The sequence below is a fragment of the Balearica regulorum genome, chromosome Z, assembly GCF_011004875.1.
Source record: "Balearica regulorum gibbericeps isolate bBalReg1 chromosome Z, bBalReg1.pri, whole genome shotgun sequence".
Taxonomy (NCBI): domain Eukaryota; kingdom Metazoa; phylum Chordata; class Aves; order Gruiformes; family Gruidae; genus Balearica; species Balearica regulorum.
Genome location: NC_046220.1, coordinates 58025492 through 58051301, shown reverse-complemented (window position 1 = coordinate 58051301; position 25810 = coordinate 58025492). Strand labels below are relative to the sequence as shown.

Sequence of the window (25810 nt, the reverse complement as noted above, 5' to 3'; positions counted from 1 at the left end):
CACTTTTTGCGTCACATGCCACAAGGTTACTCTAAGTCTACTGCAAACCTCTAAAATGAACTCTTAGTCTATCTCTTACCATGACATATTTTCACTTCATCCATGCTTTGCCTACATAGCACAAAGACCCATACTTAAAATGGTCAGCTTAATTGCAACTGACAAACAATTTGTACTGTAACAAAATTTGACATAGCTGTGGTGCATTGACCTTGGCTGGCCACCAGGTGCTCACCAAGCCGCTCTGTCACTCCCCCTCCATTCTTCACTGACCTTGGTGTGTGCACAGCTGTTTCTCCCACATATTCTTTCTCCTCCCTGCTGATGTGTTTTTTACCCTTCTTAAATATGTTATCACAGAGGGCTACCAACATCACTGACTGGCTCAGCTTTGGCCAGCGGTGGGTCCATCTAGAAGCCAGCTGGAACTGCCTCTGTTTGACACAGGGGCAGCTTCTGGTGTCCTCACAGAAGTCACCCCTGCAGCCCCCCCCCCAAAAAAACCTTTCCACATAAACCCAATACAGTAGCAAATGTGAATGGGGTTGTAGCAGTTTTCTTCCTTGGTCAAAATATATTTATGACCCTGCTAGCTTGCTAAACCTAGATGCACAGAAAAATAATAAAATTGCTAAAAAATGGTCCTTTACTCTGTTGGAGGCTTAACATTACACATATTCTATCCAAGGAATTACTGTGGATGCAAATTATTACTTTAAGAAAAAGCAAATAAAATTAATAGATCATATCTGCAGGAATGGAGTCTGCAACTTTTCTTGAAAAACTGAAGCACTTTTCATGACTGATAAACAACTGTTTAACAGCATAAGAAGAAACTCGCTAAGTTTATGGTGATTATTTGGTGAAAAAACAATGTCAAACATTTACCTATGGTTTAAATGCATTTAACAGCATTTATGTTTTGGGAAATTTGCATTTGCATTCCAGTCATGAATGCACAACTACATGGGACTTCAAACTACAGGGTTTTGATTTACTACAAGCCAAATGCTTATCCTCTCTTCCATGAAACATCCTTAGTCCTCTCTTCTTGTGTATCACAGCATGAAGGTGTTTTACTGGGAAAAATCTGAGAGTTCAAAATGTGATTTATATTATGAATCGTTTTAGGCGCCTGCTAGACTATACTGCAACTTGCTTTCAACGTTCACTCTTCTTAGGAAAGAGTCTGGTTATGATATGAGATAATTCTCAGACAGCTTCAAGTCTTTCCCTTACAAGGAATCCCTACATTGTTTAGACTCTGGCATCCGTATTTCCTAACTGTACTCTCATCGTGAGGAATCCCTTGAATGCTATAACTAAGTGATCCCCAGAAAATCTTCTTGAAAAATAATTACCTTTATTTTAATATTGTTCTGCAACTCAGATTACAACACTTAAAAAAAAAAAGAGTGAAAAGTAAACTAGCATGGGTTTGCTTAATAGACTAAAAGTGCTTATATAAATGCCCAGCTTTTATCACCAGGCATCTCAGCCCTTGACATTCCTGGTTTTTTAGACTTTATACAAACATATATTAAAACTCCTGGTCCTGCCTCAAAACCTGTACAGTCACATGATTAGGAAAATCATCCACAAACACAGTAAAAATGGGTCAAAGTGCTGAGTGTTCCTTCTGCTTAAACAGGAAAACCTGCAACCATTGCTATTACAGAGGAAGGGCATTGCTTATCAACTTACTACAATGCTATTGCATTACCTGTGGTTCCTTATTGTGTTGGCTAGGATCCTTTTCATAACTCTCTGCATAGATCCGGAGAGTAGCTCTCACATGGCTAGAAGCACTCATTCTGAAGATGAGCCTGGAAGCATCTGAAAAAATAATCCGCAGTCCCTATGGGAGAAGAGGGAGCAGCATATATGTAAGGTGGCAGTACCTTTACAAATCACAGTTCACTGCTTTAAAATAAAAAGTCAAAGGAAGAGTCATTTAGATGCAATTCCTCTTTCCCTGTAACTTTGGACAATTCATTTATTACTCTTCTTCCTCACCTCCAAAGACTAGAAATGATCTTGTTTATTCTCTCTCACTCCTTATAACAAGGACTCTCTTACTGCTCTTTTTATTTTCTTTAGCTTATTTGTCCTTGTGTGGCAGAGCACAAAATCAATGGCCTGAGAAATAGTTATAAAATAGCAAGGATCAGTGGCCTAAGAAATAGCTACAGGATCCCCAGATGAAAAAACAGTTGTCAGCAGTGAATACAGATGACAGTTGCTACAGCTGATAGACCATGTATCAATAGCTGATTACAAGGATTTCAACAGGAGTCTGTAGTACAATTTGGGAAACTTAAAGTGTTAATTAATTTCAAGTACATTAACTAATGCACATCAACTGTGTGTAGAATAGAAAGGATTTATTATTAACTGTCAATTTGCTCTTTGTTCCCATCTTCACCTTTTCTTTTCTTGCCTCCTCACCCCTTTCGTACTGTATACAGGAACACATTCTTCTACAGACCACAGGCCATATACTTGGATCCACAGGCGACAGTCTTTCTGTACAGAAAGGCTATTAACACCGAATAACTAAATTGCACAGTTAAATAGCTGCAGTGTTTCAATACTCTACCAATTTTGCACTAACACGCAGTCTAGCTCCCTTTCTGTGGTACCCTTAGGCTAAGCGCCACCTCTGCTATACCCTTTTAGTCCTGCTGTTGGCAAATGCCTAGCGCACAAACTGAAATCCTTGCTACTTTTGTTTAAGGGGCAGTAAACTATTAAAAAATGAGGGAAGATAATTAAGAGAGATGCATTTTATTCTTCCAGTTTTATCAGCAGCTTGAGAAGACACTGATGTAGGCAACATAGTGCTCCAATATGCTAAAGTAGAAACCTTTGTGTCCTCAGGTATATCCCAAAGCATCTTCAGTATCATGTAAAGCATTGTTTGGTTGATAATCACAGAATCATAGAATGGTTTGGGTTGGACCTTTGAAGGTCTAGTCCAACCCCCATGCAATGAGCAGGGACATCTTCAACTAGATCAGGTTGCCCAGAGCCCCATTCAACTCAGCCTTAAATGTTTCCAGGGAGGGGGCACCTACCACCTCTCTGGGCAACGTGTTCCAGTGTTTCACCACCCTCATCATAAAAAATTCCTTCCTTATATCGAGTCTGAGTTTACCCTCTTTTAATTAAAACCCTTACCCCTTGTCCTATCACCCTACTAAAAAGTCTGTCCTATCTTTTTTATAATCCCCCATTTAAGTATTGAAAGGCCACACTAAGGTGTCCCTGAGGCCTTCTCTTCTGCAGGCCGAAAAACCCAAACTCTCTCAGCCTCTCATCACAGGAGAGGTGCTCCAGCCCTCTCATCATTTTTGTGGCCCTCCTCTGGACCCGCTCCAACAGCTCCATGTCTTTCCAGTATAATTCCCATTAACACTAGAAAATATAGAACAGGAAAATATCGCCATGGATAAAGGGTTGGATTAGATGGCCTAAGAGATATTCTCCATCTCTAACTTTGGTGATACCATGAAATGCTTTTTAGCTGCTAGTATGGTATTATATATTAACTTTAACATGTATTTGCAACATAAATTTATCTAGTAGTCTCAATATGCACAGTGTAAGTGACAAACAGAAATAGTTTACATTTGGAAGATTAAGCTTTAGAGCCTGTTTTTCCAATATTTGCTATTAAGCCAACTTTGTAATAAGATGGTTCAGCTGATGCTGATGGAAGTTTTGCCATTGATTTCAATGGAATCAAGATTTTAACTTGGATACCTAGAATTATACGGGCAGTTTGTTACAATCTGATCCTGTGAGCAAGGTTTTGTCTCTTGCTGATTGCTCACTAGACTTAACTTTATGACAGTGAAAAGAAAAAAGATAAGTTGAAGAGTTTCATAGTTCTGGGGACAGTTTGTTTTGAATACTTGTCAAACCCAGGACCAGCAGCTCAAAGTACAGGACATTAATGTCAATCAGCTTTAAGAGAGAAGGACGGGAGGCTAACGTATCTGCACAAAATGAGGGCAAGAACATCAGAGCATGTGAGCGTCTTCCTCTCCAAAGACCAAACGGGTATTTTACATGCTCCTGCCAGGCCTAGCAACTCCCACAACACCATGACTAGCAAGACCACTTGAATACTCTGCCACATACTCCATGCTTATCTGGCAACAATAACAATAACACATTGTTACTGGGTTTAGTACATCTGAAGTTCTGCCACTCATTAAATGATGGTCTTCGGAATAAAAAGGATTTATAAACACTCCCTGTAACTCTTCCCATAATTTTATGATGCAAAAATGCTCCACCAAACTACAGCATCTGTAGCCAGTTTGATGTTACAGTTAATGGCACTTGGGATGTTTATGCAATGTATATAGGCACACAACCAGCATTCAGACAGTTCACTGTACTATTTCTGAGCTTATTATTTTCTTCATTTTGCATTTCTCAGGGACACACCACTGACAGTATTGATTTTTACACACATGTGATGACAGCTAGTATTTGTCTGTAAGACTATGACTTCTGTCATATTGCTGAAAATACTCTGTAAAAGGAAATTACAGAGACACAGTGGCTGTATTCCTTAAAAACAGGAATCCTAAGTGCCAGGAAGAAATCATATGCCATGGCAACAATGGCTTTTAGAGCTGAACTGTCAAATTCAAACTTTAAAGTCACAATATTTGCATCTGGAAATTTAGTTTAACTAATTTTTCAGAGAGCCTAGCAGCAAAAAATCTGACTTTTGACTCTCCACTGGAAACAGTGACTTAAGCACTAGCAAAGCTTTTCACTCAGGAAGGCCACAGAAATTAACGACAGCTATTGAAATTTTATATTCCTCACTGGTTTCTGGAAATTATACCTCAAAGCTGTGAGATATAAACATTTAAAGCTAAAAAAACCCAGCCAAAGAAACAATTATCAAATACATATGAAAAAGCATTACCTGGAGAATAACCTGTGACTCTGCATCTTTGTAAAGACAAAACCAAACAGGTTTTCACTACCTGTTACAGAACTCCCAGTCTAACATATAAAAGACTTCCTTTTTCACATTTTTGAGCCTTTGTGGTCAGCAAGGTCAAAGCAAGATGGTGAAATTGCAAGCAGCCTACTTACTGTTTGTAATGATGTCATTTTTTCACATAAGGTCAGTTAATTTAAAGCCACATTTGCTATTTATTATATAGAAGGTGTTACCTCCATTAAACATAAAATCTTATATGCAGAACTTATAAATTGATGGAAAAGAAAGAAGAGTAACACACTGAAAAGCCCACAGGACAGAATAACTTCCAGTTTTAATAAAACAGGACACACTATTTGTCACTAACAAGAATAATGTTTTCTTATGGGAATAGATAAATTTTTTTCTGGGAGGAAGCAGATGAAAAGGTTCAGTACAGCTCCCACGCTGAACATCTGCAGATATTTATTTTAGGCAAATTTGGCCTGCTAATTGATATTAATGAGCTGTGTGGAAACTCTCAAATAAAATTATGTTCCATGGTTAACCCTCTGCCTTTGAAGCTGATGGGATGGAGATGGAGCCTCACAAGGATTTCTTTCTTTTACATTGCAATCCAGTTAAAACAGCCTGCTGATGTATTAGTATCTATGAAGCACTCAGAGAACTAAACCTACTAAAGATTGTACTATGTAGTTTGGTTTCCAGTGGTTTGGTTTGGATTTTTTTCAGTTACCAATTTCATAATTAAATAAATAAATTAGCATAATAAGTCAGCATGAACAAGACTAAGCAGCAAACTTAAAGCAAAATATATTAGGATTTTGAAAAACATTGTTAAAGTATAATGGCAGGGAGTAACACCAGTAGAAAATCTAGCCTCGCAGCAATGTATTAGACAGAGACACACATACATAAATTAGGAGCATGTAAAATGGCCATACTTTTACTTCAAAATACTGTGATTATCACAATTTTTATTTGCTCCTCTATGGACTTTTGAGTGTCCCCTAGGCATAGTAGGCCACACTCGCTACTCTGACAGGAAATACTTTATTGTTCATACACGATTGAAATATTCTGAACGGAGAAGAATTTTCGCCTTATCTCTGAAGAGTTATCTGAAAATCCTTTTTTCTAGCTTTTCCAATACCTGTTTCCTGACTCTTGCTCGAACTGAAATGCAAAAAAAACCCCAAAACCAACCCAAGACTACATGCAGAGCCCTTTGCGCCCCAAATCTAACAAAGTAGAGAGAAAACATTAACAAACTTTTAATAACAAAGCTCCATTTATTCTGTGAATGTCAGAATGTAAGAACTCTTCATTAAAGAGCTCAAAGTTAACCATTATAAGGGATGACTTGTACTTCTCATCCTTCTAATTCAAATCTCACACAAAAATGCAACTGGTCCCGTTTATGGCTTGGATGATCCTCAGGAGCAGCACTGTTATGTGCTCATGTGCACAAAGGCTAGCACAACAGGACTTTAAAAATGAAAACAGTCCTCAAGAACAGCAGAACATTTCATTTAATTTTACGCCTCATTATTGTACTGTGATAAACAATATTCATGGATTCCAACAGTCAGAATGAATTAGAAGCTACAGTCTGGGCATATTGTTTGCTGCCTATTTTGTTGTTGTTCTATTTGTTTTCTGAACCTGCTGTTTATTAACACTGACTAATTATCATGTAGCCAGCTTCTCATTCATGAGACGTAGTGCAGTTACACTGAATACAAATCTCTCTCCCCTACGTAGTGGGGAACAAAACTTTGAAGAGGATCCTGAAAACATAGCTGGAAAATCTGCACGAAGCTCATGACAGTCAAAAAGAGACATCTGCATTAACATGAAGAACAAGCTACCTGAGGAAAATGGCATCAGTGAACTGTTGTTTCATTTGCATACATCGATGTCGTCTCTTATTTTATTGTGCTTGGAGAATCCCACCGAGGCACATGGAGCTAGGAATGTGTCCTTGCTAAAAGACAAACTGGTTGAACTGTACTCTCAATAAATACATGCTTCTCCCTATGAAAAGACATGCTTTCTAGTTTTATGGGCTCACTTTCAGACTTCATCTGAAAACAGGCGAAGTCATGTTTATCTGTTTGTGTTACATGGTGATATGATTAGCAATTATATTCCAATTTAGGACAAGGGCTTTGGATTAAAATTAAGGGAAAGAAAAGCATACTGAAAATTCAAAGCTGTTTTTTAAAAGTACAAGGGCCACAAGTCTGCCATGCCTTTAATTTTCCAGTGGGCTTGGATATGACAATATCCTTGTACCTTGTTTCAGCAGTAATATGCACAAAGACAGTAGCTCAGTAGCAGGTGGGCTGCTTATATTATCTGGATGCAATGATGAATGGAAACTATAAAGACTCTGAGCAGAATGGCATGACAATAGTTTTAATGGCTTGTAATCTACATTTGCTAGGGTCTGGTCAGGTCAAATAATTTACGAAGCAGAGAAACTAGGACAATAAATATAAACAGCATAAAATCAAAACACTTTTTAATATGAGTCATATGAGTCATATTCAAGATATTTGAATATACATTTATACCTGGCAAAAGTACATAGTTAGTTTTGAGCACATGATGAATTTCAAAACATTGAAGGCTCAGTTTGAACTGCAGTTCTTGATAGCTAAGGAATCTCATTATGGAAACAGCCCAGAAAGAACACAGAACTGGTCATTTGGGCTAGAGAAGTCAAACATGCTCATATATGGTACAATCCACTAAAGTCTTCTGCATGCTATTGGCTATAACAGATAAAGTCCCTTAATTATACAAACCCTGTGGGCCACCAAGAGCAAGGAAATTTTAACTTTTTTTGTAATGTACAGCAAGTAGAGATTTCAGACAGAAGATAGAAAAAAGGAAACCATCTTTGCACTGTTCAGGAAAGAGAACCCTCCCTATACACGCATTGCTGTCAACAGGGTCTCCATCCCCTCCTACATTCTCTGTGACACTACTGCCTCCAGCTATGCACAGCAAGTGCAAGCTAAACCAGAGGTGGATTATCTTATCCAGACCGAGCTAATCTTAAGTAGGAAATGCAGTATCTATCAGAGCAAAGAAAACACCATCCTATAAATAAATGGAGAGCCTTGCCAGCTGAATGTTAAAAACAACACTGTTAGAGACAATACGACAGTTGCAAAACTTTGCTACTCCATCACTACAGCCATACCTGTCTTTTGGTCACAGTGCCATCCACAGGATCTATGTACTCAAAGCTGTCTGTTCTTTCCACACTGTAGATATTGTTACCCACAGCAAACTGCTGATGGCTGAATGATTTGTCAGTGATCAAAGCTTCCAGGTCTCTCATTATGAAATATGCTGTTCTGGGTTCCAGTGCTTCATAATCAAACCTTGCACATACATAAAAAAAGTAGAACGAAGAAGTAAGTCCCCTAAAGCTGAGAAAACAGTTTTGCTTTCACAGAACTCAATATACTCACAATTAGCAATTTACTGCTTACTTCAAAAATCAGAGGTGGACCACTGAAGTACTGATCGGAAATTAAACCAGCACACACATGCAAGTCCTGTGCGATCTGACCATTACGTGTGTGCACCACAGTTCTACACTGGCCACCTGACTCTTCGTCAACAGAAATCATTTAGAAAATGCACAGTTTTTAAAGTAGCGTAGAAAATGTCATCAATACACAGTTAGCTTTCTGAGATTAAGGACACAGTCAGTGCAGTGCTCAACAGCCGCGTGAAACAGAGAAAACTTTGCTGTATGTTTTGGGAAACAGCTGTGTGCAAAAGACCTTACAGATATGTAAACTCCTCTGGATTAAGTCTATTCTGAGAGAAAGAGAGAGGCAGAAGCTAAGATGTAAATGGCAGTTAGAATTCACCTTTTCGAGATCTTAAAAATGAGTAAATGTTCAGATCTTTGGAAGAGTTCTCCTGAATTAAAAGTAGGCATAGTTCCAATTTTCACTAAAACACTGCCACATGGAAGCACATACAGAAACAAATGCAGGAGTCAAACTTGCTGAGATTTTGATATTTTTTTTCAACACCATGTAACGAGCTATGCCTACAGATTCTACAAGTAAATAATGCAAGTCTTTCTTCCATTCAGTATCAGAAAATTCAATACTAGAAGTGACATACACACGCTGCTCTTTCAGTAAGTAAATAACTTCTGCTGCCACACACTCATCAGAAGAAACCTGCCATAGAACAGTAGCAATCTGTGCAGATTTTCATTCTGTGGACACAGCAAATGCACACCTAAATGCAACTGAGCACAGCTAAACAAGCCATGGTTGTAGCAGAATTATCCTATCAACTGTATAAGTTTCCTCATTTTTCTCACCTGCAGTAGTAGTGTCGGCCAAATTTTGTCCAGTGATCCCTGACAATCTCCTCCACACTCTGCTTTCGAGCTGCTAGGATTGAAAGCCAAACTAGCACAGCCCATAGTCCATCCTTCTCTCGAAGGTGATCAGACCCTAAACAGACATATGTAAACACATTATTTGGTATCACTGCAAATCAGAAAACAAGGTAAAAGAGGCTGGGCAAATGTCTCATTTAACTTTGCGTGTAACATAATCAGTAATCAACAATACTAACCTCAGCAACTCTGATATCGTCCAGATGGACAACCAGAACTAATGTTTAAAATGTGATTTATTTATATATGACAAAGTCCATACTCCTAAGGTTAAATAAAAAGATGTACAAGTACTTGAACAGAAATGGTAGTAGCAGGAAAACATTTTTAGTCATAGAATCATAGAATGGTTTGGGTTGGAAGGGACCTTAAAAGATCATCTAGTTCCAATCCCCCTGTCATGGGCAGGGACACCCTCCACTATGCCAGGTTGGTCAAAGCCCCATCCATGCTTCCAGGGATGGGGCATCCACAGCTTCTCTGGGCAATCTGTTCCAGTGCCTCACCACCCTCACAATAAAGAATTTTTTCCTAATACCTGATCTAAACCTACCCTCCTTCATCTTAAGGCCATTACCCCTTGTCCTACTACTACAATGCCCTTGTGAACAGTCCCTCGCCAGCTTTCATGATTCCTACTCACTGACATACAGGGTGTTTTCACACCCCTGGTACTGTTGCCCAGAACTGGGCTAGATATGCAAACCCCTGGTCATGAACCAGAATGCTCTATGTGAGTCAAGTTCATCAGCATCTCCTTATATCTGTAGATGTTCATTTGTCAAGCTGCACAGAAAGAATTTTCCCATTTCATGAAAAATGAAAATTTCCACAATGTTCATGATCTCCCGTCAGGACAAAAACAAGATCCTGAAAAAATATTTCTGGAAAAAAAAGAAACAAACCACAAAAATCCCAGATCAGAGAATCGCACTTCTCCTTTCTGTATTTCTCTATACCTTCCAGTGATAAAGACGTTTGGATGCTCAGATCTAAATCCCTTCCTAGGTTTATATTTATGAAGAGAGAAATTGATCCAACAATGGAGACTAAGAACAATTTCAGAATACCCCTCAGGATTTAGCACATACTCTCAGATATGGGGGGCACAAGTTCAAGTCTATTATCTGAATTCAAGAGAGCAAGACTTGATCTTGCACTTCTCATGTCCACAGCCAAAATGCCAACTTGGAGTAACAGACTGCTCTGCAACAGACGTGTAACATATCTTAATCAGAAATATTTCTATGAAGCTAAGCTCTGCCTGTTAAACTTGGAATGTATCAATTAGCAAAAAGTTTAAATAAAATCTGTATTTTCTAACAAAAGACTGTTTCATGGAAGATTCTTGTTCATCTCAGCAAGTGCCTTCTTCTTTTGGATAATTTAGAACAAGCTTTTGTGGCAATATGTATCTAACCCAGATTACCAAAAAATGACAAGGAAGCATGCCTGAGTATTAACACAAAGTAAGATCCAAGACACCTGACACTCTGTAGATATTCATGATGACTCCATAAGCTAATAGACTCAAGAAACTTGAAGAGACATCAAATATGTGGCCATTGCTCTGGTATAATAATACTAGATTTTGTTGAAGTATGATGTTAGCTGCAACCTTATAATTTTCTGTCTACATGCACATTATTGAAAACCTCAGTACAAAGTAAGCACGGTAATTCATCAGTTTTGTTTCCTCCATGAATTACCTACTGCTCATGGAGGCAACCAGTTGAACTATATGTGCCCTTAGAAGATACTTAGCAAAATCCTCCAGAGAGGAATCTAAAAAGTCTTAGGTTGAAAACCTGTTTTATGAAATAACCTCCATCCTCAAACACAAAAATCCTGTGGCAGCAAGACTGCTTTGCAGTGCTGTGATTTTACATAACAGCCTGCAAGGTCTACACAGTCATCTGCCAAGATGGCTATGTTTTGCTACTGGCAGAGGACATCGTTCCCATTATATAAATTGATGCACTGAAGCTGTTAATCCTGTGAAAAACTGTCAACAGAAAATTAAAGACATATAAGGAAAACAGCAAGACGTGCCGAGAGCCACCGCGATTCCTAGAGTTCAGTCTTGATGTCCATCTTCCAGTCACTGCTGCCGCCTCAGACTTGCAGTCCCTCTTCTTGGGAGACAGCAAGAGTCACAGTAGCAAATGCTACTCATAGACATTTGCTAAGAGCCCATGGTCCGGGGCCTGCCACAGCACGGCCTGCCAGTAACACCTCTGGTGTTACGTTCAACCCTGGGAGTATAGACCTCCAACACCCTGAATATAACATTAAGCAAGTTAGCTACCACAGAGTTAAGTAAATGCAAATTACTATTTCAGTATAATATCCGAGTTGTACTGGAATAATTACTAAAGACTTGTGAAGAGGAAAAAGACTTCTGTGAAGATGAGGTTTATGTCTATGAGCTAGGTAATGCAGAAAACAAGGACATAAAATACTGCAGATAGATTTAAGAGCTGAGACAGACAGTAATATTCTTTTGCATTTGCATAGCTGTCATGATAGTAAGAATACCCCCCCCCCCATCACTTTTTACCAGGCTTGATCTGTGATCTGCGAACTCTCTGCAACAAGGGCAGTCTCCTACTACAGGGCCCAGAGCTGCAGGCTGGTCCTCAAGGACCTGCTGTAGGAAGAGGAACAGCTTGCTCTGTTCCCCGCTCCAGAGTCCCGGGTGCTGTCAAAGCACAGAGTGACGACAGAAAAAAAGGGCAAGGTTATTTATGAGCTCTCACAGCTTTGCAAATAGCTCCAGATAAGAAAGGAAAACAAATGTCCCTCCACAGGAAATCAGCCGTTCGGACATTCAGGTCCTCACCTTTTCTAGTCCCTTCTTGTGATAACACACTAGATCAGCGGAAGGATGCCTTCCACAGAAACACCAGCAATAAGGCCTATGAATAATAAAGTCAGCTTTGCTCGTAGGCAAAGCAGATGGCATGGTCACAATCACTGTTATTGTAGCCAAGAGTTTGTTCCCAGATAACAGTGCCAGTGAGAGGGGGAACTGGGAACTGTGAATTTCGTTTCCACTGGCTAGCTTGCAATTGTATAGCACGAAGGGGTTAAACGAACCGAATTTGTGGTGTGAGGGCTTACACAAATCAAGCGAAGCAAGAAGGTCCATGGACCTTGTCAAGGATGACTCCTGATAACAACTAGAAGTCTGTCTCAAGAAACTGGCTGAAACCAACCTTGCGGTTTGGACAAGAATCAAGGAGTAACTGAGTCTGCACAAGAACAAGAAGTTACTTGCAGTGATGAAGAAGAGCTATCAGCCTTCATCTTTACGACCCCCCACGACCACCACCAGGAGGCACTGTGCAAGCGCAGGGAGGAGGAGTTATGGAAATAACTCCTTGAGACTAGTTTTAATACGAAGCAGGGACAGGTCATGAATATGTACAGGCATGTTATGTAACCTTATGAATATGTAATCACTAGACTGTATAAAACTAAAATAAAGTAGCGACGTACCGCGCACAATTTTGGTGGGATGACCCCCGTGCTGCCCAGCGCTGAATAAACATACCTACTTTACAACTTTCCCAGTTGTGGAGTCCGATTTTCCGCACGTCACCAGCGCCGGTTTCTGCCACTGCCACCAAACAAGAGACCTAGAATAGAGCTGTCACTTCCCACCAGCGTCCATCACCCCTCTGGCAGCAGCAAAAGTTGTCAGGTCACCATGGTAGCTGGGCGCTCCTTAGGGACCAGGAGCAGGGGGAGGCTCCCTGGTGCCCATCACGGCAGGGCCTGGCAGCCAGGTCCTGTCCCTGCCCCAGCCAGGCGCAGGCAGATGGGGGAGCTCCGGGCAGCCCCAGCCTCAGGCATCGGCACCTCCCTGGGGACGGGGTGAGGCTGGGCCAGGGCATGGCTCTGTCAGTAGGCCAGGCTCTGGGGCGGGGGGTGGGGGGGCCACGCTGTGGGGAGCTGGAGACCAGCCCTGCTGCGGCACCACTGGGGCAGGGGCTGATGGCCCTGGGGAGTGACATGAGGGTCCTGGGCCCTGGGCAGGGTGGGCGAGCCCTGGGGCATGGGCAGGGCCCTGATAACAGTAAGCTCGCCCCACCATGGCTCTTCCTTTCCTTCTTAACCTGCCTGCCTCTCCTTTCAGCCATTTACACTTAGCACTGAAAAATTCAATTTCACCTAAAAAGTCATCTCTGTTGCTGATACTACCAGCAACTTAAACTGCTTAAGTGTCTCAACAGACACCAGCAAGAAGTGGAGACATGGTATTGAGCTAAACACCTCAGCAATTTGTTCCAATGTAAACAATCATTCATTCTCCTGTTGTGTAACACTCTGCAGACTGCAAGCCATCAAATCGTACCGTGAAGGGCACAGCATTCATTCAGCAAAATGGCCTATACATCATGAGAGCTGTGCAATGGTCTGAACTGAACACCAAAGAAGAGATGCGTTTTGATTTAACAAACACTTTGAGTATGTTTCATTGAACCAAAACAGTTCAGTGAAACATGGACAAAAGAATTTTTTGAAAGGTCTCTGTTGTGCTCTGAGCCTTGTTCTGGCGTCACTTATGCTCATAAATCTCACTGAAGAGGGATGATTGTAGACACGTATCATTCTTCTGATCCATTTAGCAGCTTTGGCATGTGCTGTGTCCTTATGTGTCCTTCAGGAGGACATACAGATTGTTGCTTCTCTGGAAAGAGAAAGCATTGGAAGAAAGTAATCCAGAGGAAAAATTCTGGATGGAAAAGCTGGAAACAACCCAGCTGTTCCAGAATCGAACCTGCTGCTGTGGATCTGCAGAGGCAGAGCTGCCCTGTGCAAAGGGATCCGGTAAAAGGTGCCTCGCAACTATCCGTTGTTGAGATTGCAATACCAATAGTCCTACTGGCTTGCTGAGGGCCCTCAGCAATCTTGGGATAATTCTCAGTAAAACTTTTAATTGAAACATCCAAGGCACTAATGAATTCTGGCCTCTATTTAAGGACCTGAAGCAGAAGGATGCAGCAGAAGAGTAAACCAATATTTTCTTGATTATACCATTATATTTAATTTGCTATTGGTAAGGGAAATTATAATAACAGCAACTGCTTTGACAGATTTTTTTTAAGTTAATTTGTCCCATATTTCTCCACAAAACAGTAGCAAAAGTTATTTTTTAGTACTGCAACAGTCAATTGCTATGGCCTGACTCAGAGTAGACCATCTGGGAAAAACTCTCGGAGTATGTTCCCATTCATAAAGAAGTACTCAGCTTAAACAGGCTTAAACTGAAGTAAAGTCTTGAGAGCTAGTAGCCTGAGAAACAAAGTAAAATCATGCAAAAATGTTCATATGATGATTTTTCTGATACTGTAAATCTGTTAGGCTTGCAGGCTGTCTGTTACATATCTGATTTATTCTGTATCTGAGAAGATTTCCAATTCCAAGACAGTGAGCCCTGAGGGTCATATGCATGAAGAAAATATAATTGCTATTCTCTAAATTAGCTATCCTATTGTATTGCATTCTGTAAATGTGATTTTAAATCAAAAATCTGACTGCAGTGAGTATACAAAACTCACAGTAAATCGTTTTGTTTGCACACACCTTGGGTCTTACAAATTCATCACCCAGTAATCTGAAACTTGATGATATTTTAGGCAAATGGACATTCAAGACAGTCTCATCTGTTCCTTTATTCAAGTTAATAAGATTATTTTAGATTTGTATTACTGTAACAGATACCACCAAACAGCTCTTTTAAGGCTTTCACTCATTTCAGCACATCTTTATATTCTCCACTAGTTCTTCTCCACAAAATCTGGCAGGACAAGGCGGCTAGTGTTAATGGCATCTGAAATCTGGAGATGAAGCATGTAAATTTATGGAAGATGTAGCAATTACTGAAGTGGCTTAAACTGCAAAAAGATAAATCAGCCACACAGCTCTCCTAATCCTAATTAATAGTTTGCTGATGATATTTGGAAACTAATTGCTGCTGCTGACGCCCTTCTCTGAACTGTGTCCTGGGCATTAGTCATAGAACCAGAAAGCTACTAACCTCATCTGACAAGCTCCCCACACTGCTACAAAAATGGAAGAAGTTTTTAAAGCATTGGTTGAGCTCCAAGATCAGCTGCCAGAAAACAAGTCTGGGAAACACAGCCCTATGGGATGTTTTCAAAATCTTTTGTCCTTTTATAGCAGAAATTTTGCTTTTATTTACTTGCCAGAGCAAAGTCCCTTATGTTATAAAACCAAGGCTCTGTATTATTTGGAAATTCCAGCTGGGCTGGATTACCTGAGTACCAAGCAATGGTCTCCAGTGCTGTTCGGTTAGTTTGATGATAGAACGTGGATCTGTAAAAACTTTCTGTTGCACAGAGCAGCAAGCTTCCCACTCTGATCAGCTATACAGTATATTTCTTTAAATAGTCCACGGTGAAAGCTAAAGGAATGCCAAGTTTCAGTTCCCTAAATAGATATGATTGAGGGGAAAGCTGTAAAATTGATTCAAATGCCCAATACTGGCAGAAACTTGTGAGGGTCAGGCAGCTTAGGACACTATTAAAAGATTTGCAATAAGGTAAATATTTACTGCTAAAAACAGCTCACATCGCTGAAGTATTGGTCATCTACAGACCAGACTGTGTTTTACAAATAAACTTCCTGGCATATGAGGTATTTTCAGACAGCTGCATTGAATTGAAAGATGATAAGGAAACTGAGGCAGGGAGAAATACAAACTTTAGGCATCACAGTCATTGCATAATTTCCCTGTAGGCACTGTCATGATTCATTTACACAGCAACTACACACACACTGAGGAATTTAAACACAGTGCTCAAGTTGACTGCATGCCCATGGGATTGAATCTTGAGGTTCATATTAGCCTTTAGATGGCATTGGCTTAAATGGGAGGTCAGAAGGCTTTCTGCACTGAAGTGCTGCAAGTACAACAAAGCTCATCTGACCAGAAATGTAGTAGGAACCACATCTTACATATTGCTGTAGAGCAGATCTCCATGCTGGCCAACAGTATGTTGTTCAAGAACCCTTAGAATTCACAGGAGACAGAATTTAACAGGAATCTGAAGAATTAATGATAGGATAGGAGAACCAGATTAAGACAGGAACACAGAGAGTGCTAGGAATGCAGAGACTGGTCTGAGGTCAGGAGGCAGAAACTGCAAAATACAGGCAGAGGCTATAGTACAAAATGCAATTGTTTTAGGGCCCTACAGAAGGATACAAGTGAAGGAAAAAAGCCAAGTGTAAGAACAGAGAGAAGTTAGAAGAATTTTCTTGCCTACCTAGAACAGAAAAAATCCAGAGGCCCTTCCTCAACCTCTATCAGAACCTGTTCTTCCTTCCCAGCTTCAACAACCATCTGATACTCAGGGTAAAAAAGTTAGGCTCTCGGTATTTCAGTAGATCAAGCCCTGAAATCAGTTACCTTAATTCCTATATAACTGATCTGCAAGGTGAAGTCCACCAATGCTTGGGGCAGCCTGGTTAGCAAGACTTGAACATGCCTTTTTAATGCGCCAGGGAAATTTCATGTTTGGCTTTTTTATAACTGCACCATAAAATGTTAATGATGAGTCTCCTCAAAGGAGACAAGGTTTCTACTAAGCAAAGATTCTTCCCTTCTCCCTGAGACAGAAAACATCTGCAAGAGTCATAGTCAACATCACCAGATGAAGATGGTCTAAGAGCCTTACTTACCAAGGAGAAATAGGCCTGAGTCAGTGCTTTGTCATGGCATATGGCACATACAGGCCACCCTGCTTGCTTTACATACCTCTACAGATAAAATTGCATGCAGTAGGAGATGCTGTGCTCTGTGGCCTAAGGTACACAGATGTACTTCAGTCTATGGGAACTCACCATCAAACTCCTGCAAGCTCCTTCCCATCAAAACCCACACTTCCCTTTCTTCACCACGATGAAGGCAGAAGTTTTTTCCACATAATCTGGGTGCTAATTTGGTCATACTGATATCCCTAGACCCATACAAGTTTCATGGAAATATCTGGTTTTGGATGAACAGAAGGAACTTCAATATTTAGAAGGAAGGGGTACAGAACTGGCCTGGTGAAAAAGCATCAAAAAGCAGTGAGTTGAAAACTCCCCAGTCCAGACCTCTCATGGGCAAATGGAGATGCCGTCTAACAACACGCCACAACAAATGGCAGCACATTCTGAAAGGTACAAGAGCTTCCTGCCCCTCCCTCCATGACAGAACTCAATCAATGACTTTGCAGAACACCCTTTGAAAAGACACGTTCAAGGCAATACAAATCTGTGCCAGTCACAGCAGTTAAGCCAAGGCATTCAGGTTGCTAATCATGGGACATTGGTTTCCATTCACAACAGAAAGAAAATAAAAATTCATTATTAATTTAAATTCTCTTACTTTTTACAGACAGACACCCAGAGAAATCTAACACATTTTTGGTTCTTCCATCATAGTCCATTCAGATACTTACAGAAAGATTAATGACAGGCTAACACATAAAGTGGCATGTCTATGGCTTAAAGGTATCTTCATTTTTTAAAAAGCAACATTCTGCTCTAATTGACCTCAAACCATAAACTTAATGCTAGACTTAACTCAATCAAAGCAAAATGAAATTTGTAACCAAGTTTCACTGCATGATAAATTATTTTCTATGAAAAGCTGTAGCCAATTAATTAGATAATTAATAAATATTATATATATTATATATATATATAAAATAAATAATAAAATAAAAAACTCCATGGAACTCACATCAAAATACAGAATAACTTATTAACCAGGCAAATGCTTAAATTGTTCTGATATGTGCTCGTTCAAAAACGCTTGTAACATAACCCTACTAATAAAAAGAAGAAAGAATTTCTGTGCCAGAATCCAGGAAAGAAAAAAAGAAACACTGTGAAATTTATCCAGTTGTTCTCATAAACCCAAACCACATTTGTGAAGATTTACAGACTACATGTTTTAATTGTTTGGTCTAATGATTCCCATCAGTACTGAATTCATGAGGATTCAAATTTGTCTTTCATTCTGCACTCTATTGTTTGACTAGTTCTTGGGACAGATAAGGGAGAAATACTTAGGGAAAACACAGATGCTGACATGTAACTGAATTTCTTCTAATGATGATTTTATCCGACATTTGAGTAATTGTGATGTTCCAAAAAGAGATGCCTGCAACAGGTTTGATTAGACATACCATTAGACATACCAAGCCTCATACTTTGTGCACTGAATCACATTAGGAAAAAGCATACAGACAAAATCCCTCCAAATGCTGTTGCGGTCTGTTAAAAGACTATTACAGTGGAACCAGTGAGACCTTTCTACATCATGTTCAAGTCAGAAAAGAGTGTCAGACACCTCTGAAAGCTGTCTGGGCAGTGATAAGATTGCCTCTGGGTTATGAATGTCCATCTTCCACATTTTTCATACCTCAAGGTACTGGACACCAGAGTTGCAAGAAGATCCTCAAGATGTGAACAACTGACAGTCCTCTGTTCCAGCACAAGACAGAGTTTATTTGCTAATTCTTTTGGCTTTGACTTGAGGCACCCAGGAAAATTAAAAGTTCTCATTAAAAGTCTGTGGAAATTTTTCATTATGTATTACTTACCAGTGCCAAAGCTCTCCTCTCCACAAAGTGAGCAACGTCCAGAGTCCATGAGATTGGAAAAATATCTCCATCCTGTTGGTGTCTCATACACAGGAACCTTCATTACTTTTGCCACTCTGGAAAAGACACAATAAAACAACACACTATTATGACAGTGCTTTTTTTACATATGGCATGAGATCAGTTGAGGAATATTCTAGATCTTGCTACATCATCTCCTGACAGCTGGGCTGTAAGTAAAAAACAAACAAACAAAAAACCCAATACAGAACAGATCAACAGGACCATTCAAAACCAATACTTGTCTCAGAACCTGACTTCAACCAGAACAGATATGTTTATACACTAAGTATAGTACTTTGGAAAATGTGGGACCTCAGCTCAATACGCTTTACCAGTATCTTTCTCCTGTCATGGAGCAAGAAATAGTTATATCCAGAGATACAGAGTTTCCTTGTACTAATGTTTCAACAAAAGTTAAAGCATCATGTTGAAGTACCTTCCTTCACAAAACACAAGTTGCCAACACCAATATGCTTGAAAGACACTTTTAATTCTGTTCATGTGTTCAAAGCCAAGACAATACAGGAATGTTTCCATGATGCAACATCTCCTCTAAAAAAGCTGTCTCAGCCTCAGCCTCAGTCTGAACTTATTTCCTCTGTCTCCTCTGATGGACCTAGACGAAATACTCCCACTAGCTGGCTGACCTGCCAGCATTTTCAAGCCACCATATAAGCTGGATGTGCTTTCCCTTCCCCAGGTTAACTGGTAATTTTTCCTGTCATAAAGTATAATGAAAAAATCCTTTCTTGGACTAAAAAAACAGAAACAAGAAAAAACCAAATCCTCTAAGGAACCCAGTACCACACTGGGATTTATGCAAGATGAATATTACCATTCTTCTTGCTTCTAAATATATTTGCTTGTTTTCATTGTGTGCCTAGTATTTTCAGAGCCAACTTTCATAATATGAAAAGTAAGACTTGAGATATAGTCAAGCAATCTGACTGACTAAAAAGGACCTTACGATTTCCCTGGGATTGCTGCAACAATCACACCTAACAAACATTTCCTAAATTCCACCCCCACAGAAGAGTACTTGATGTGAGACGATTTACATAATTTTAACTGCCGTCAAGCCCAGGCAAAGCAGATCAATCACAGCCGGATTCAGTGCACTTAACACAATCCACCTAGAAGTTTCTTGTCAAGGTGAAAGCAGTCACCTCTCTGATCAACAGGGAGACACCTGTTTTCAGATAGTCCATCACTCTGTCTTAAAGTAGGCATGTAAGGTAGATGGGATGAACTGTCCAAAGATGCAAATACTGACCTTTCAAAACCTGATACATAAATGTACCTAAATGACAGCTCAGCAGTTAAGTATTCTCTCTGAAATCTTTCAATTGTTAATCAGCACTGGTATGAAGTCTCCAAATCCACTTTTTTTTTAATGTAGTAAGGACCCATTGAAATCTAAGTCTCCTCCTATTCAGCTTAGGTGTTCACTTTTGTATTTATATATTAGGACTAAAAAGAGTGTTTTTTTAAATGATATAGAGTAAGAATTGCTGATCTTTATTTGAAAAGAGCTAAAGAGGTACCTGGAGAAAAAAATATTATCAAAATGTTTAATCCTAAACTTGGTTTTCATGTCTCTAGTTTAGAGGTAGAGCCAAGTGTATACCTCCTTGTGTTTATACAGCACTAGTTATATTATTGGCCCATAGAAATGCTGCTGCATAAGGGAGGTTATAGAGTGCACAGCTGAACAGGTTTCTGGCTGGCTCTGCAAAAAATCAAGAACATAAAAGGATTTAATCTCTGTGTGACAGTAACTGCAGGCAGGGAACAGGACTGCACTGCCAAAAAGTAGAAAACAATCAACCAGAAAACAATGGCTAACATGCTGGAAGAGCAAAAACAGTTCTCCTGAGGTAGCCTGACAATACAGCAGGAATATCTCTGCTTGCAGAAATGTTCCCATATCCTGGTACTGGTTTTGGAGAAGGAAATCCTTTCCCTTTCACTATTCTGTATTCTTCTAGCTTGGGGAGAAACAGCCTTGGCTGGAGCTATCTTGACCAGCATCAAAGGCTTCCAGGGGCTGTACTGGTTTTCAAAGGTTTCTATGCACTAAGCTAGCACTGAAAATACATATGTTGATGCTGTTGGCATTGGGCTTACTTTAAACTAAGGCCTTCAAACAAACAAACATAATATACATATAAATATATACATACAAAGTTTATAGTGAAATATGACAGATTGTTCCTTGCAATATTTTTTTGTTCTTGACCCTTAAGACTTTAACAGAGTAAATAAGCAACTGAAAATTAAGAATACTTTTTTTTTATTACCATTTTACTGAAATAAAGAATCATCACTGGAAGTCTCAATAAATGCAGAATGTGCCTTTATGCAACCTATAGATATTTAAGGTGAATGATCACCCCAGGAAACATGAGGAGTTTCCACAGGAACATGCAAAAAATTCTCAAAGCTGCAGACTCAGAGAAATAATGTGCTGCATCAGATCAAACAAATAACAATGCAAACTACAGGAGAACACCCTCAGAGGAACAAAACTAATATTCTGTAACTGAGAAATTGCTAGATCTTCAAAGCCAGGGAAAACAGAGATTAACTGCATGAAGGAGGAGGGATTTTTAATGCTCCTACATCTGCATCTTTCTGGAAATACAACTGGTATGACTTCAGTAAAGAAAAAGGAAAAAAACAAACTTTCAGTTACCAAAACTTTTTTTTCACTTCACATTTACCAATCTGCTTTCTTGTAGACAAAATGACAAAATGAGAGCTTTCAGTCACTGCTACACCAAGTAGCCACATTTTTTTTTAAAAAAAGTGTCAGCTGAGACAAAAGGGTAGCATCCCTTGTAGACCAAAATTTGGAAATTTGTTTCGATGTACCACATAAGACTTCCAGCACTACCTAATGCAGCATATGACTTCATGACAAGCTTGAAAGATACTAAGGAAATATTTTATTCTGCTAGGTAAATAAATGTGTAGGATGAAGGTTTCTGGAACTTGACAGTTCAAACAAGTCCATATATATATACAGCTTTTTAAGTTTCTCTTCTTACTGTATGTTTACACTGAGTGCCTAAATTTGGGGAGTTAGAAATGGAAAGTCAAGTGGTTTTGTTGTCTGTTGGAGATCTCTTGGTCAGACAGGATACTACTTCTCTCAGAAAGTGAGTTTTGGAACCAGTGCTGCAAAGAGTTTATATCTTGCACAGGTCTCACTCATCACAGTAAATTTTATATGTCCTTATATATATGTATAATGCATCATCATCAAGACACTGATGCAGTAGTGCTCTTGTAAGGGCAATACCTCAGTCTCTGAGTTTTCTGGGTGAAGGTGTTAGCTGTCAAAATGCCCACCTTGATGGATGGAATACAATTCCAGAGCAATTCAAAGTAAAAACTGGAAAAAAATACGCCATATGAATAGGTTCATTTTCCTAGTCTATTTGAAGTAAAGGCATTCTATTTATGTCTAACCACACAGCTGATATACCTGTGTTTATATGTTCCATGACTATGAACTATGTAGAAGGAATACCACAAACCATGGATATTCTGGTTCTTGTCACCTCAGACATTTAATGGGGCTGACTTCAAACAGTATTCTTGCTTGCCTTCTTTCATCGTAAGTGCTCACTACATCAATGAGATTACACAATAAAGTTTCTTCTGTCTGTGTGTAGCACTAATTAGCTCTTACTAGACTAGGAAACAGGGTATTTACACTTGGACCTAAACTGAAGGGCAATCACCTTAGTTATTCTGCCTGTATCAGAGCTAAGGGTATTTATGTTCCCTGTATCCTGAAATACTAATAAAGGAGGAAAAAAATAAATCAAAGAAGAGTGGACTGTACTTTTTACAATTACACACATTATTTAAAACTATGGTTTGTGAATTTAAAAAAAGTGGGAACAGCTGTTTTTAAATGGGGAGATAATAAAGTGAGTTAAAATAAGAATATAAATTATTGTAAGGTTATATAGTTAAATTTACCCTCGTACTGTACAACTTTAATGTTTATTTTGAAGAGTTAGTTCCACACTACCTATGCTGTTCACCCACTTTTTATTAAAACATAAGGAGAACACATACAATGCAACCATGAGAAGCAGTTTGAGTTATTTCATCACTAGAAAACAGAATTATCGGGGAGTTTAGTACCAATACAGAACTGTTAAGCCAGTTCTTGAAGTCTACAATATAGGTCACCACAGCATGAGCTGGCCAGTTCATAATAAAGGTAATAATGAACATAATAATAATCTTCATAATGAAGATCGGGATTTTTTAAAATTTCCTGTCAGGAAAAAGAAAAAAAACAAACAACTAACCCTCAAAAAAACCCCAAACCACAAAAAACCCCAGCTAATTCTAAAATTGCTCCTGAAAGCCTTAACAGACTAATGTGGAAAACTTACATCTTCTGCACGAGGCAACTGGACTACTTATTGTACAGCTGCACATCTGATCTTCCTTATACTTCATAGCCATATGCGTGCCACCTAACTAGGAAAACAGAGTGTACAGGACTCTCGAGAGAGCAAATGATTTTCCTTGGAATTACAGTAAAAATACCATCATGCTTAAACTGTGTAAAAAGATAAATTTCCATTAGAAAAAAAATTTCTTTTATCAAAAAGGGTTAGAGGAATATCCTTGTGAGACCTTTTTTTCAGTTTTCCACACAGTGGAGACAACAGACTATTTTTCACAAATGGGCTAATAAAGCAAAGTGGTCCTTGAGGGTATCTTCCAGTCACTGTGGTTTTGCACTAGGAAAACACTGACTTCAACAGAATTACCCTGACTTACATTAACAAAAGTAAGAGGGAAGTTTGCTCCAACCTATTCACTACAGTGCCAAAAACGTCCTGATGAATACACAACATTCAGATACAACAAATGGCCTGCGGCAAGCTGACTTTCTTGTGCCCAGTGAAACCTTTATAACTCCTGAGAATAGATCAGTCAATCAAACAAAATTATCCTGCCGAAGTCATGACGCCTGTTCACCACAAAGATAAAGGTCACAACACTGGGGGAAGGGCTTTCTTTGACAGGTCTCACAAACAGTTGTAAATGACTGCCTAGAGTTTTGCATTGTAGGTGAAATGCTGGCTAAGGTAAACTGCAGCGTCGCATACATTCTGGAGTCTTAATTTGGAGGAAGAAAGAGATATTAATGAAAGAACTGCTAAAGAAGCCACTCTTGCATGTCCTTGTCTCTCTTGTCTTCCACCACCTACAGATATCAGCTGCACGTGTGAAAAATGTTCACAGACACTTGGCTGAGCAGGCTTCAGAACACAGACTAGCGTTTCATGGACACTTTTTTGTTTTCAATCCTATTCCTCTCTTTGCAGCCAGCACTGAGGTAGACAAGGTGCTGTAATTTAGAGAGCAATGAGTCTGATGCTGCAGAAGGGCTTGGGCCCTAACAAACAGGAACTGAAGGAATTTGTGGGACAGACATGTGGGTCACTGAAGGACAGTGTGCGGTAGAAGCATTTCACAAGAGATCAAACCCCTGTAATGGTTTCTTTCAGAGTTACTGGCTATAGAAGAAAAAAAGGTTTCACATTGGCTCTACTTAGCTACTGAAGAAGGCTGTGCTATCTAATCTCCAGCTGATAAAAGCCTAATTTAAGGCCTGTAGCATATTTTATTTTAAAGACTATGATTTGACTGAAACTAAGAAAACCAGGTTTTTTTTCACACTTCTGCAGTCTTTCTTCACACAAAGAATGAAAAAATATCTCAAGTAAGGATCTGTATCTGATTTATCAAGAAAATATGAGTTTCATCATTTTCACTCTTCCAATCCTCTTCTCCATCCCACCAGCGGGAAACGGGAGGGCGAAGGAGGGGAGTGAGCAAGCGGCTGTGTGGTGCTCAGCTGCTGGCTGGGGCTAAACCATGACAAGCTGAAAATAATGGTCTTCACACAGTCTAACCTTGGCATACAAATGTGTTTTATTTGCTATTCTACTTCTGAGATGGTTAAAAAAATTTTAACACTTTGCACACATCTGAGATCAAAACAACTGACTGCATATATCAATGTTTCCATCCCTTTATTATTAGAGATCCTGCTTTTGCTATTCTCTAACTATATAGTACGGTCTTTGCCTTGATGGACTTGCTTAAGTGTACTCACAACCAGATCTAAAATTTCCTGGGTTCATCCTTTTGGAGTACTAAGATGACATCCAGGATGGAGCTCTTATCATGCTGCCACAGTTTCTTTTCCATCCAATCGTTTGTATTAGTTATCTCATTCCCTCTCCAACATTTAAATTTCTTTTGCAAAGAAATTTTTTTTTTAAACTTTATTGAAAATTTAGACACAGTATTCATTGCCTTTTTAGGCACTGAATCCCAATCCCATTCTCACTGCCTGTTGTTTCCACTTGTTCTTTCTGTGGTCTCTTCTTGTTGGTGCTGAAGACCTGTTTGCTGTTTCGTTTCTCAGCTTTGGAAGTTTAATTCAGCTCACCTTTGGTCAGTTCCCCTCTTCATTCTTACTATTTCTCAAGATGCAGGGACTGTAAACTAAGTGGTTTTAACTTTTTTCTTCAGTCTCTTCTTTAAGTCTCTCCTTATTTTAGCTATGCATCTCCAGCAGCCTGTGAGAAATTCACAGCAGTAGCAATGACAGCACCAGCACTGGCACCCACTATAATGCGAAATGGATGTTCTGCTTCT

The 25810-nt window shown here is 39.4% G+C and overlaps 1 protein-coding gene across 1 annotated transcript in view; it reads right to left on the bottom strand.

Annotated features, from left to right (window-relative positions):
* Positions 1–25810, bottom strand: part of PGM5 (phosphoglucomutase 5) — a 77838-nt gene that overhangs the window by 12091 nt on the left and 39937 nt on the right. The window contains exons 7-10 of the mRNA XM_075740171.1: positions 19043–19158; positions 9336–9471; positions 8187–8370; positions 1724–1858 (exon numbers count right to left, since the gene is read on the bottom strand). Of these exons, the coding sequence (XP_075596286.1) occupies positions 1724–1858; positions 8187–8370; positions 9336–9471; positions 19043–19158 (571 nt within the window). The remainder of the gene's footprint in view (positions 1–1723; positions 1859–8186; positions 8371–9335; positions 9472–19042; positions 19159–25810) is intronic.